At 34.4% G+C, this 15,719-nt stretch overlaps 1 protein-coding gene across 2 annotated transcripts in view; it reads left to right on the forward strand.

The window, feature by feature from the left end:
* The window catches only part of Ser (protein serrate), a 351,449-nt gene that overhangs the window by 330,275 nt on the left and 5,455 nt on the right, over nt 1-15,719 (forward strand). For both annotated transcript variants that reach the window (XM_074181003.1, XM_074181004.1), the window contains 5 exons: nt 5,188-5,337; nt 7,580-7,693; nt 8,163-8,372; nt 10,437-10,796; nt 11,144-11,676. In XM_074181003.1, the coding sequence (XP_074037104.1) occupies nt 5,188-5,337; nt 7,580-7,693; nt 8,163-8,372; nt 10,437-10,796; nt 11,144-11,676 (1,367 nt within the window). The remainder of the gene's footprint in view (nt 1-5,187; nt 5,338-7,579; nt 7,694-8,162; nt 8,373-10,436; nt 10,797-11,143; nt 11,677-15,719) is intronic.

Consider the following 15,719-nt stretch of genomic DNA (forward strand, 5'->3'; position numbering starts at 1 on the left):
CTATAGACACACCCCCAATCTGATTCCGTACTAAATATTTTGGTACTCCACAGCTGGTTCAGGATCTACTTGTTATGGAGCTAATAATGCGTGTTCAACGTACTCCCTCAACAAAACACCGATGCCCTACCACTCACCATACACATTGTTTCATCTATACTATTATTATTCATCTCGAATTATGTGCTTCAAGCAATTTTGACATGGTTTTCATCATACGTGTATTTCTACTTAGGTATAACTCACAGCTCAATTAAAGTAGCAAATTGATAGCACACTGAATTCAATTCCTAAAGCAATTTATAAGAACCTCAGATACCACAGTTGGTTTGATGTGCTTCATTTTGATTTGTTACTGGATATTAGTATTTTGAGTCAGTAGTTACAGAACATTACCATAACAACAACAATCCAAATACTTTTTCACTCCAAACTGTACACTAAATAACTAAATATCATTCATGAAATGTCTATTTAAATATCATTATTTGTTGATATAGACCCATTGTTCGTCACATTACATTATTTCATTTATAGATATGATAAATAGATTGAGATTAACAAAAATGCATTTTTCTCCCTCAATCCCTAAAACAATGAAAACAATAAAATCGTTACACAAAAATCACTTTTGTTATTATTCTCCGGGTTTTTTGGTCGTTGTCTACAAGTTTTTATGCCTGACGTTTCTTCTACCACTGCGGACATTACTACCACTGCAGTACTTAGTTTTTGAATTGAGAACTACTCGAACATTTCGGCCATTAGCTTATCGCCTTTCGTAATATCTACCTCAGTAGTAGACGAAACGTTATGCATAAAATCCGGAAAATACCTTTGATTTATTATCTCCGGATGTGAAAGTTGACATTTTTAGGAGTATAAATGTTCTGCAATGAAAGGATTAATAATCTTCAAAATATTTCGGTTATCTACCTCCATTTGGTGAAAGTTACGAGCCATGTCCATTCATAATTAATAGTGAAGGTAGTCATCAAATTTATTCGAAAATTTAATTATTTCACCATCCATAAAATATCTTAAAGTATATTTCCTTAATGAAGTTTTTGATTGATATTGCACATGCGAAATATTAACTTCAAATCCTATTTGACGAAATTAATTCTTTCCACTTAAAATTCTATCATATATGGTTTCAAATTGGGAGTACTTTGACAGTCTGGTAAAATAATGTTGTATTTGCAAATATTTAAGAAGAAAATAAGACACTAAAAATGAAATGAAACTATCCTGTTTCAATTTGTTGAACAAACTCGAATGAAAGAATTAAAAGAATTACGGATTTTGAAAACCATCCTGAACTGATTAGCCTTCAAAAATCAAAAGTTTTTATGTATTGACATTTCCAAATGAAGGTGAATATTGGATAAATAAAAATGGGTTCATTTCGATTTCAGTACTTTAAAGTAGTTAATTATGCAGAAATATAAGATGATAGTGTATTATTCAACAAGCAAGAAATGTGAGCATGAAATTTATCGACGCGAGCCAAATACATGCGTTGTAAATCATTCAAGTGGTAATGGCCATTTCTTGCGAGTAGAATACTATGGTTTTTCAATGACTTCTAACAAGAATAATTTAAATTAAGATGCATTCGTGAAGATCCTGAATTTTGTAAAAATTCGTTAATAAACCTATTTATTACTATTATTATAATGAGAGAAATACCATTGAATTTAATCACAAGAAGCAACTTAAAAAAAGCATACGATAATATTTCTTCTTTCATTCAAACACCTACACTACGAAAAAGTTCAGAAACTAACGCTAAAAGTGAAATTAAACAACCAAATGATGGTAATAACTTGTAAAAGAAATATAAAAATACAGATATCTTTAAAAAAATCAAAAGAAAAAATCAAGGGAGGAGAAAAATTCGCCAAAACAGAAGCAGGAAGAAAGAAGAAGTGAAGAGTAAAATTGAAACTATTGGAAAGATTTGCCTAAATTTACACCTCGTTATAATATTTATATAAGATAGACTGGATAATTATGAGAATGAAGAGGCAGTTGAAGAGAACTGATTGAGACTAATGTTTTGAAACTTACAACAAGAAAAATAATATTGAAGAAGCAGTTCATTCAAAATAATTCAAGACATTCAATATATTCAATATATTAACTGATTTATCCAGAAATCTAGTTAAGTTTTGTATTCTTGTTTCAATGCACTTCACAAATTAATCATCTGTAAATCATGTATGGCTGTTCAATTATACTTATTGTAAACGTAAATGATGTCTCTGTACATTATGATTTTGACCCCATAAATACATTAGGGCTACCGTTAATGATTTATTATCTCTATTTTTTTATATCATACACCTATATCATTCAATATTTCATGCATGAACTCATATCCATTTTTTAATATTCAATTTAGTATCTTTTTGTTAGAAACAAGTTAGATAATTCATCGAGCCGATACTTCACATACAAGAACTCTACTAAGGATAATTTGGAAATGAAATTGTAATTCGAACATTCGAATTGATTTATCAATATTATTGTGTATGATGATACAAGCATGTAAGCGAAAAAAATAAATAATACCTAGATCCAGTAGTTTAAGAGTAGTGAGTAAATATCTGAATGAAAAGTTATTGAAAATTACGTTCTTTGCAAATATTGAAGCATCATCAAGATTTGGAATTATGTTTTGGGACCAAACAGTAACTCGATCCACTTATTCACCTTCTACAAGAAACACTAAGATATTTGTTTCATTTCTTTTTATTTTTTTGAATTTTTGTGTAAATTCATTTGTTATTATTTCCCTTTGGATTCATCATTCTTTGTTGGACACCACTTCAATTTCTTCAACCGAAATTGGTCTAGCACCCTGTAGAATCGGTTTCATCAACGATTTTAACTGCCTGCTAGAAATTTACGCGGCCGCGGTCTACAGTCCGGTATGAATCTCTTCGAAGACCGCGTCTAGTTGACAGGTAGTTTCCGAGACACCTGAAGAAGACTCTGCGGGAGTCTCGGGCCCCCGACTGCGCCAGAAATCGAACTGGACCAGTCCACTGTCCGTTACTTGTCTTCTGAGCGCAGCATTACCGCGTCTAATTGACGTACTTACAGCTCACTAAAAATTTTGATGAATAGGATACAGAGTGTCCAAATTATGATTCAGACCCTCAGGTAATCTGTTGTTTTGGAGATGCACAGGCATTGCCGGAAAATCCATGAAAAGTTTCGAGAGCAGTTCCTATGCCAAAGTAGCGATTCAAGTTGGTTTGAAAAAGCTGAAGACTATATTCATTTGGACGAACTGTCTCGAGAGGTTTATTTCACCAGGGTGTTGTTCTCTGAATGGGAGAGTTTCAAAAAGTGCATTTCAAGGTGTGTTGAGTTGAATCTTAAGACATATATCGCTCTGGGTGGGGTCAAGTCTTCAACCTCTCTTCAATTTTTCAGACCTTCAAGTTTACTGGTGAGTTTTCCAATCAGGCGAATATTTTTTTTCTGGATAGAATCTAGTAGCACTTGGATTTGCGTAGGGGCTGAGCTCCAAATATGTGAGCAGTGTTCCAAAGATGATCTAATTTGAAGTTCATGAAGCATTCAAAGTTGTACAACTTTTAAGATCGTAATAGTGGTCCAAGTTTCTGAGAAGCTTGTTTTTTGCTATTCTAGAAAAGTGACAATTTGATACGCAACAAATTATTTCTCGCAGCTAGTGTGCTTTGACATGATTTTTGATTGTGCATATATTCATTCTCAGAAAAAACTGACTTTATGTAGCTTTGAATTCTACTTTGTCAGTGTCACTTCAAGCATTCAAATAGAAAAGGAAACAAGCATGTTGTTGTCAGCAAGGCGAGAATTCGCGGACGTAGATCATGGATGTATAATAAAAAAAGGTATGAAGACGAAATGGATCCTCAGCAAATACAGGCATTGATGGTAAAGATATCTGACGTAGATGTATCAATGGCATCTTGCATAGAACGGTATTCGAGAAAACTGGGGAGCCACATACAAAGACAAGCAATAACATCAAATTCAGTTAGTTAAACTTCATGCCAAACACTATTGGAGGCTAAAGAAAATATTAAGAGCAACAGCCCGTGGGTCTCAGTGTTTCTCAATTGTAATTTTCCTATAGTGGGTGACATATATAAGACGGTTACCTTTTAATAAATTCGCATTTTTGTAAGACAAGCTGTAAGACAGTTTGTAGAAACATTAACTGGTATACTAATTCATAATAGTTCATGAGGGGAACAATCCAATGGCTTCTTTCAAAGCAATTAGCCAATATTACGAACATCTTACGAAGGATCTGTACAAACTGATATTGAGGACAAAATTGTTGAAATGGATGTTGAGAAGAAATGGGAGGAAAACACAATAAGCTTATGAAGCTTTCGCAGAAATTGAATATCCAGACGGTTTTCAAGCAGAAAACAACATCTACGGTCAACCTTATTTTGAGAAATGGAATAATGTCAAAATTGAAAAGGTGTCTACAACTGGAATATCGGAAAAGATCTCAAACTATGGTTTTGAGTATCATAAGAAAGTGAACAAATATTATAACTTGTAATTCAACGTGAATTGAATATCCTCTGCTGTTTGAGTAATACAACTTGGCGAATATCGACCTCGATCATAACCAAGTATATAACTTCAAATACTTCTGTCCTCCATTCCTAATTACTTGACATTTCTCGATAGCATCTAAAACCCTGTACCTAAAATATATAACAAAAGACAAAAAATCCAGAATCATCTCGACACCAGCTTCCATCTAACCATCTAATCCCATTGTCGTTAATTGCATGAATCCAACAGAAAGGTCACGTCAAAACATTGCGCAGAATCAGAAGAAGAGAATAGAATATTTTCTTTTGTGTAAATCCACTCGACATTGCAAGTCATTAAAACTCTACTCATACAATACCGCCGATGAAAGATATCTTGTTTATCAGATCTCTATTCATAACTTATTACGAATACAAAAAGGAACAAGCATCTTTTGTAAGTAGGTGTTATTGGTGATTCAGAATAGCGCCTCGTTATTTATTTGTCGAGAAAGAGAGAGAGAGAGGATAGCCTGTGCGATTGTTTGCAAACATCCTAGCAAGAATTTTGAAAAAGAGCGGTATCTCTATGCAACAATGTGTTGAATATTGATTTTTATTTTTATTACAGGTGTAGATAGCTGCGTCATTGTTTCTGTCGGAGGGAGCAGATCTTCAGCCCCAAGTTTATGTGGAGAACATGGTCATTGCATTAATCAACCTGGCATTGGTTACAAGTGTCAGTGTCAACCTGGGTATACCGGAAAATATTGCCATGAAAGTAAGAAAACTTTTCTATTCTGTTAATCGGCAATATTGAATTAACCGAAATGATGCCAGATTGTTGAGGTTGAGTTTTTTATCTCGTGATAGTTTCATTTCATATGTTGATTCGTATAAATCTTCGTAAACTCTTATTTGAACTTGAAATATTTGTAAATGAAAATATAAGTTTTCACATGTTTTCCCTCTTGTTTTGCTGCCTAAAACATTTGGCTCACTAGGCGGTCGCCTAATGGGTCCATCGGCCCTGCATATAACATTGAAGGTCAACTTAAATAGTTGGTCCCGACTCGTTAGCAAAAAAAACTACATATAATTGCATCAACAGTATATTAGTTAATTAAATTCCAAGGGGGTATATTTTTAGGGGGGAATAATGATTGGGTAAGAAAGGATTTGGCTTTTTAATCCTCCAGCTTTCGAAGAAAGGAAGAAAAATGAATTTCAAAATACACCATTCTCAAAGATATGTACATCATGCAAAGAAGTGAGTTTCAGACAAAAACTGGAAGAAAAAGCCTTCTCGAAACAACTACTTTCATATAAACATTACACAAAAGAAAAAATACTTTTGAAACAACTGCTTTCATTGAACATTGAATTGTACCAAAACACTTCTTCCTATTCGATTTGTAGTACAAACATTCGTTATGGAATGAGTTGATGGAACGGTTCAGTGTTTAGTCCAAACATGCGTTAGGAAATGAGTTAATGGGTTGAGTTAATTCTACCCATGTTACATCATGTCGATATGACGAACATTGAATTTCCCAAAAAACACTTCTTCCTAGTCAGTTTGAATTCCAGAGAAGTAATCGAGAGCCCAAATGCCAGATTTGGACGAGAAGATATGGGCGAGAACTAGTGAAACTAGTAATATCAGACCTTTCTTCTTTCAAATCCCAAAAACTATGAATATCAGGAAGTTTTCTCGGCTATAGTCTGAACTTCACTATTACTTCACTTCACTAAACTTCAACTATTATTTGACTGTCTATCGCCTTATTAGATCACTTCGCATACCGCGGTGTAACGTTCACTTGACTGTATCGATATGCTTGCAGCTAGACTTTAAATATCGTAATCGAATGTTGTCGAATTTTCTCCGAAGTTCTGTCAAAGTCGGTAGCATTATTCTCACTGCTTCTCAATTGGCGGGGAATCATCGTACACTCGCGCGCTTTTAGCCACGTCACTCTTGGTTTATGGCTACCAGTGGGGGCCGGCGTTATTTTCTCTCGGGCATGATTTACAACAATATTTTTCAAAGCTTTTCAAAATCTAGTTATTACCAACTTAAATGACAATTTAAGAATTGATATTACATATAATTGCTTAAGCACCATACAACTCAGGAAAATCCACGAATATGGTGAATTTTCTAAACTTATTAATTTAATTGAAGGGAACAAATATGCTACAATGGTCAATAAAAGTGTTTCACCCCTACATCCAAACAAGTAACTTCATGAATAGTATTGTACTGACATACAAAAATAAGATCCACATTCGCAAATTCAGATAATTGTTATTCAGCACAAAACGTATTAGAAAATTAACATTCATTTCAGCTTAGAACCATTTATAACTGATTCTCTATAAAGTTTTTTCTCAGTTTTCAATTAGAATTGTTGAATAATATTTTTTTTAACCAGAAAAATATTTCTGGAAATTTGTATTATCCTATATACATACATATCAAAGTCCAATCATATATAATATAAAATTTGGTTAATTCGTACTAGTTCCTTATAAATGACTGACTTGAATACCACTGGAATACTGGAATGACTTTCATCTGCACGAAGTTCTAAAAATATATATTCAATTTCACATTATTCCATGGTTACACTTATAATTTGTAACATGTTTACTGTGGCCAATTACAAATTTTTTAAATCAATATTTTCTATTCATCTATTCAATACCTTGTGAATCTTTCCAAATATCGAGGTTGTATTGTTCACGAAATAAATAAATTGTGACATCTATTATGAAATATCTCTTATGATTAGATACAACTGGTTTATATGTAGGCTGGCTATCTAGTTACAGTATTTTTCAAAATCAAACCTGGAAACCTAGAACTGCCATTTCGTAAAATAGGTCTGAACTTTGATCTTCATTTCCAAAATGTGGTCAATTCAGTGATCTCTGACACAGAGTTTCCTTTAAGTTGATTCAGAAAAGATAAATTTTCCAGAATCTGCAGAATTCTAATAAATGTTTTTTTTTTGTAGACATCAATGACTGCAAAGTGAACCCTTGTGAAAATGGAGGAACTTGTGTGGACAAGGTGAACGCTTTCCAATGTATATGCATTGAAGGATGGGAAGGTGCTCTGTGCAATATAAGTAAGTATTATATCTACAAAACAGTCGTAGAAACAAAACATTCATATTCTTTTAAAGACATTTTTCTTACACTTACACTTCTTATTGGTTTTTTTGGTATATAACCTTCCACAATATGAAAAATAAACAAAGATAAATCATCAGAGAATCTGCTGAAGTGTAATAAAGGGCAAACTGAAAAGTTCACCCCGAAAAGTTACTGCGTAATACAAACCACTGAAGAGTCCAATTAGTCAGTAATTTATCGTATTCATAATTTTTGCCAACAACATGAAAAACTAATTGATAAAAATTAAATATTTATATTCATCTCTCTTCAAGTGGTCGACATTTTGGAAAACAATCTTTTTCTGTTTTGAAAACCTGAAATTCACTTTATAACTTTCACCTCAAATTGTGAATAGTTCTAATTCTTTCCACATACGTCATGTTTTGAATACTTTTTTTTAACAAAATACTTTGTTATCAGATACCGATGATTGTTCGCCAAATCCATGTCGAAACAATGGAACCTGCATCGATTTAATAGCCGATTTTGAATGCGAGTGTAAAAATGGATGGAAAGGGAAAACTTGCTCTCTGAAAGACAGTCATTGTGACCACACTACCTGCAAAAACGGGGGGACGTGCCAAGATCTGGGGAACACTTTTGTTTGCAGATGCCCTCCTGATTGGGAAGGTAAGTTTCAAGATTAAATTCACTGTGAGTGAAACATATGCTTAACCTTGTAGTGAGAACTTTATATTTCCGTTTTTATTTCACCCCAAAAAAGTATTAACAAAATATGTTTAAAGTGAACAGAGAAAGAAATAATGTTATTTTCAATTCAGTAATAATTTAATCATGACTATACAGGAAGTTTCTCAATAATATACTAATATTTGAGGAAATATTTTCTTGAATTCATTTTGAGAAAAAAGTTCAGTATGCACAAATGTGTGAAACTTTCGAAATACACAATGAAAAAATGTTTTCTTGATAATTTTGATTTGTCATCCGATATTTTTGTAAAACGTAGTTCTCATCTTCCAGTCATCAAACATAGTTGAAACATATTTTTTCATTCTTGATGTTCGTTGTTGATTTGCACCGAACCATTTTAGAAAAACTGATATTTCACTGCTTTTTCTCAAAGTGAAATTTTTATGAAAATCTTCATTCCATTCTGATCAAATTTTTCAGCTTTTTTTTCAAATAAAATACATAATACATAATAAAATACACAAGTTGTCGTTCGTAGGGGAGCGACAGCGGATTAACGGAAAAACAAATTTTAAACAAAATCTCATAAAAAATCAATGTAACTAAAGATATAACTCATTCAAATGATGCTGTACGCAAAAAATAAATCAGATATTGAAAATATCTATTTGGTTTGAAGACTTCGGTGTGGCAAATGTCACCCCGGCTGTTTGACCCGATTTTGTATGATAGATGGTAGGGGTATTTTCAAGAAGTATTTTAAAAACTCGAACTTTGGCCAATCTCTCTCGCGGCGACCCTTCCATCCATCTTGGACCCATAAGTGTATCTTACCAGCTGCGCTGCGTTAAGATGTCTATACACTGATGGATGTTGAAGCGTTTTTGTTTCAGACGTCGCCGCTAGATGGTGCCAATAGTGCATATTTGTATATAATTCAGATATACTTGATAAATTATTAATGTTGTCAATTCCGAAATATTTTCCCAGTACTAAAGTCAGTTATTGCACAAAACACGATTGGACGATTATTGACATAACAGCAATGTGACACGTTTCCGAATTTTTTTTGTTGCTGTTTTCAGATTTGTTTGTTCTTCACATCAATGTAAATCATTATTAACTCTAGATTTCATGAGCCTAGAAATAGACCTGAAAGAAAAAAAAGTTAATTTCAACAGTAATGAAAGAGTAGCATTGTTTTTTGACCGTAGATACGTTCTTCTATTTTCTCACTATTAAAACATAACAGAATATAAATTTTCATTGAACCGTTGGGGCTCTGGTGCTTCATTTAACTCATTCACAAATAAATTCACGCAGCGAATAAATCCTAATTTGGGGTGAACAAACATAGATAACCTAAAATAATTTTTTATCCGAGTGTAATCTCAATTCAATCATCACGATATAGAATTCGTAACACTGTACCATCACACGAACAGCGATTTCATCAGTATCTAGTGGAGCAACTCACCTAAATTAAAACAAGTAGATTATATTGGTCATATATATCTTTCTTTCATATAAGCTGTCTAATGAATCGAAAAATATTCATATATGCCCGGGACAATTTCTTTTAAGGGCATTTTTTTTCTTTCTATTGATTCGACATAATTTTTCTACCTTGCTACTCACGTCACAGAAGAATTAATAATCAGAATTGTCACTCACCCTTAGCGCGGGAAAATCTTGCACAGACACGTCGCCAACTTCTCATAACAAATTTCTCATAGATTGATGAGACAAACTACCTAGAACAATCAGTTTTGAAAATTCTGGCTACAGATAAATTTGCTGTTTTGTATCACACTGTACTCTCTGGTTCCTAGAAGACTCAGAGGTCCGTTATTTCCACTGAAAATATTTGATTCTCTAAACCCGACCTATCTCTTCAATAACGGTACCTCTGTGTTTATGGGTTTCATCCCCACGAATTTAAAGAGGTTTTTTAAATCCAGAGTTCCTTCCCAGTCTTCCTTTCGATTGTTTATTTTTCTGAGCTTTTCATGAACAATCTCAATCTCTTCTTCTTCGCAGGTACCACATGTCACATCGTCAAGCAAACGGCGTGCAGATCAAACCCCTGCCTGAACGGGGGAACGTGCGTCAACACAGGCGACTACTACCAGTGCATTTGCAGGGATGGCTTTGAAGGAGACCATTGCCAGGACGACGTCAATGATTGCAGCCCGCAGCCTTGCTACAACGGCGGAAAGTGCATCGATGGCGTCAATTGGTTTTTGTGCGAGTGCGCACTGGGATTCACAGGGCCAGACTGTAGAATAAATGTCAACGACTGTGCGTCGAATCCTTGCGGATACGGAGGCACTTGCATCGACGACATCGGGGATTTCAAGTGCATTTGTCCTGCAGGAAGAAAGGGCAAGAGATGTAATAGTAAGTGTTTCACTGTTCGACTTCTGCAAGGGGAAACAAATTACATCATCAATACCTGGCATTTTAAAACACACCCTTTTTATAGCATATACTTTTCTTTACACGTGAACATTACTTCAACATAAACATTTAACAAGTTTTTAGCAAAACTATGAATTGAATACGTGTACATTAGCTTATCAATGGACTTCAATCTGAGCTTGTTTTTAAAAATATTTTTCCCTCACTTTTCTGTTTTTTAATATAACTATATAAGATTGAATATAATGAGTTCATATTCGACCAATGATAATTTATTATGGAATTCATATTCACGCCTTTAATAACATATCCTCATTTTTTTACAGTCGACGACAGGGCATTTCTACCATCACCAGGCAGCTGCCCGTGGAACAGCCATATCCTGGAGAACAACGTAACTTGGCAACACGAATGCAACACCTGCATCTGCAACAACGGCATCGTTAAATGTACCAGAGTGTGGTGCGGCCTCGGGAACTGCCGCACATCCAATCAGCAAAACACCATGTGCACCCTGAGCCAAGTGTGTGTACCTTCGTCCCTCGAATCGTGCCTCGCACCCCCTTGTTTGCCTTACGGAGAATGCAGGGATTTGGAAAGCGGGCGGAGAGTCAAGCCTCCCTCCCTGCCCACACCAAGTACCTGTTGGCCGAACCAGGCGTTGCTCAGTAATAGTTGCGCGAGACTAACCTTGCTACTGGATAGGGTTAAGCTGCCGCAAGGGATAACGGTTGAGGGGCTTTGCGGAGATTTGAGGAGGCTGCTAGCGAACCAACAGGCTGTCGAGGGGCTACAGGATTCGTTGGTTCTCTTGTGCGATTTGAAAACCGGATATAATGATACAGTTGAAGTCACTCTGGTGAGTTTATTATGTGCACTATATAGTTATTCATCAGATGAATTATATGGAGAGGTTTAGAGATGTCTGTAGAAATAAATATGGACCATCAGTCAGTTGTTTGAAAAAAATGAATACATTTTAAGCCAGTATGGAAAATCGTATATTTCCACACATCAGTAAATTTTAATTTTTATTGCTTTTCATATACCCCCTCAAACTCAACCAGTTCGTTGGGATTCAAGATAAACATGGGGAAATATGTGCCTGGTTATTCAAACATTCATTTTAGGACCAATGTTATCACTCATTCACATACCGCACCCTTAGAATGAAAGTGACTCAACTAAAAATTCCTGTAATACTCGATTTTACCATAAACTGACCTTATAAAGCAAACTCTATAACCCTGTAAAGAAAAAGTCACCTATCTCTAAGTATAACAGGGACAGCGCATGTTTCGGTCTCTTTTACTGTTCCCGCTATTCATTTATGCATGTTGTGTGAAAGAGGCAGAACTAGTATTAAGTCAGAAGTGTTTTCTAGTGGACGTGTAAAACATCGGCGGATCTCGAATTGTGTCTGTTTATTGCAAATACTGTGAAGGTAGGTAACAACAATTTTTTTGTAATAAAGTGACCATTTATAAAATAGGTCTGTATAGAACAAAATATGTTATAGTGTTCAGTGACCATTAACAGATTAGGTCCATTTAGTAAAAAATAATAATTAAAGACAAACGGCTCTTATACGAATAGGTCTATTTTTGACTAAAATCATACTTATTATTTTTGTTATTCTGAATATTGAGCCTGTTTAGTAGTAAAATAAGAAGGATTAGTTGGCTATTTTTTTGAATACGTCACCTTAATATAAAAGTTTTGTACGTTATGTACCGATTTAAGTACTAAGTATTTTAACAAACCGATTGTTTGGGCATAAGAATGATGATCACGATCTTTAGTAATGAAGGATCGACTATAATAGAGAGAGAGTTTAAATCCAAACGATGAATTACAGTTTAATAAATTTGTTCTGTTTCAGGCTTTACTTCACAAGTTTGCTAGTTGAAATGACAACATCATGACGAGTTCAAGAGATGTTTAGTTTGATGGGACTAACACCTCCAAAATTGCAGACTGATGAAAAAGAAAAACAAGACAGGGAGCCTTTAGTTGAGTGTCTCAATAGCGATGTTGCTCAATGGGTAGAAAATCAGTATCGTGTAACAATCACCAATCCACCTATTCCGAATGACTGGAGTTGCGATAAAGAAAACCAACCTAATTCTGATGCTGTATATCATAATGAATGCTCATTACTACACACAACACTTCCGTCTCAAATTGAGGACTTACATACACACGTCCACCTAGATCGTGATGTAGGTGAAGTAATTAATGACAGCTACGAGGGTAACGTGGAAAAAACTCTGTCACAGAAAGCCATCATTGATCCTGAAATAAATAACATGTCATCATCATCATCGAAGATTTCATCTGGATCTCACCTCAGAAGAAAATCGACTCCAATTGATACATACAAGATGTCACCATTACACTCCGGCGAAAACGATGTGGACCTAAGCGATAGCGATCCGACATTAATTGTGCCAGAGAAGAAGGGTTCCAAAAGTCGTGAGAGTTTAACTAATTTTGACTCCCGCTCATCTCACAGTCAGACGTCTCCTCCTAACAATTCACCTGCCCATAGTTTGTTGTCAAAAAAAAAATCTTCCCGTCGTAGTTCATCTTCTATAAGTTCATCCAGTAGCAGTTCTTCATCTAGCAGCAGTTCTTCATCTAGCAGCAGTTCGTCATCAAGTAGCAGTAGTGCACAATGCGACAAAAACACCAATCAAGATAACAATTATTTTTCCAACAGCAGAAAAAGGAGACGGGATACCACTAAATGGAAACAGACGTCCGCTAAAATTGCAAGGAATAGTGGGCAAGCATACACTTCTATCTCTAAATCAAAACGTCAAATCAAAGCACGCTCCGTAAAACCACCGTGTTCTCAAAGGTGTAGGTTGAAATGTCGAGACAATATCAGCGAAGAGCAGAGATCAAGTCTTTTCAAAAAATTCTGGGATTTGAATGAAATTGATCTACAGCGCTCCTTTATCAATTCAAGTATGGCCGAAATATCTCCAAAATATCGTTACTCTAATGCTGAAAATCCAAGAAAATTTAACCACGCATTCTATTTCACTCTAAATAATGAGAAACGGCGAGTGTGCAAAACATTTTTTTTGAAAACTTTAGACATTTCTGATCGCATGATTCGCACCGTTAAAAGCAAGAGAGACACTGAAGGTTTCGTGCAGAAAGACTTAAGAGGTAAGCATTACAAACATATTAAAGTTGACGCAAATATTATTCAAGATATGAGAGACCACATTAATTCTATTCCCCGGATAGAGTCTCATTATTTAAGAGCACAGACAACACGAGAGTACATCGATGGTTCAAGAACGATCACAGAAATATACAGAGATTATGTTGATAATCAAAAGCAAAATGATAAGACCTACGGAAAGTTCAACAAGTTCTACGAGATATTTACTACTGAGTTCAATATTGGCTTTTTCAAGCCAAAAAAAGATCAATGCGACTTATGTAATCAATACTTACTATGTCCAGAAGCTAACAGACTAAATATTCAAGGAAAATATGACACCCATTTGAAAGAGAAAATTTTATCCCGACAGGAAAAGCGAACAGATCGCAAAAACGTCAGTGATACGACTGTTTGCGCAATTTTTGATCTTCAGGCTGTGATGCAATGTCCAACGGGCGATATTTCTGCCTTTTACTATAAATCGAGGCTCAACAGTTTCAATTTTACCATAGTAGAGTTGGATAAACCGAAGGAAGTAAAATCTGATTCTAAATATTGCTGTTATAAAAGCGTAAATTGCTATTTTTGGGACGAAACTCAAGGTAAGAGAGGCTCAAACGAATTAGGATCTTGCTTATTCAACTACCTTCAATCTATTGATGCACGATCCGGAGGAAAAAAAATAGATGTCATTTTATATTCTGACAACTGTGGTGGCCAGAATAAAAATAAATTTATAGCGAGTTTCTTTTCATTTGCGGTTGTGTATTTTGAAAATATCCATTCCATAACTCATAAATTTTTGATACAAGGCCATACAGAAAATGAAGGGGACAGCGTGCATAGCTTAATAGAGAAAGAAGTGAAAAAGAGTCTTAAGTCTGGTCCCATATACATTCCTCAACAATACGTCACCTTGATGAGAAGTGCTAAGAAGAATGGATCCCCAATTCTTGTTCACGAACTTGATTTTAATTATTTTTTTGATTTAAAAGATCTACAAGTTCAATGGGGCTACAACTTCTCAGAAAATGAAGATAGACAAACGTGTAACTGGAATAATATTAAATTGATGAAGTTTACGAAACAAGATCCATTTCTGATCTATTACAAGACTTCTTACAAAGATGATTTTAAAATACTTAACGTCAGAAACAAAAGGAAGAAAATGCCGACACTAGAACAATTGGAACTTAGAAAACTGTATTCGGAAAGGATTGAGTTAAGTACTAACAAAAAAAAGGATCTCCGTGAGTTACTTAAAAAAAACTTGATACCAAATGTTTACGCTGCTTTTTATCAATCTTTATTTAACAATGAGTAAAAAACCCTATTAAAACAAAGTTTTTACTACAAATCTTACTCGTCGTTATTAATGACTAATTGAAAAGATATTTTTTATTCTGCTATATAAGGATGTGATTTTTATTTTCTGTTTGAAATAGTAACTCTTTCATGTGATTCTCAGTTATTAAGAGTTTTGAGTTTGAATGTTATTTTTCATTAATAAGTTTAAAGATATATTTTGTTTTGTTATCAAAGTATGTGAATTTTAATTTATAATTTGCAAAAGTAACTCTCTTATGTGATTTTCAGTTAGGTACTGTTTGCTAAACTGATTAAACATAAATTTACGGGTAATCTAAGACTATGTTTCTAAAATAATGTGTTATTTGCTAGTCAAAAGAGGCAATTAGTTACTACAACCTCATTAATGATAA

The sequence above is a fragment of the Leptinotarsa decemlineata genome, unplaced genomic scaffold, assembly GCF_025532065.1.
Source record: "Leptinotarsa decemlineata unplaced genomic scaffold, Ldec_3_MD MMD2_tig00026307_RagTag_RagTag, whole genome shotgun sequence".
Taxonomy (NCBI): domain Eukaryota; kingdom Metazoa; phylum Arthropoda; class Insecta; order Coleoptera; family Chrysomelidae; genus Leptinotarsa; species Leptinotarsa decemlineata.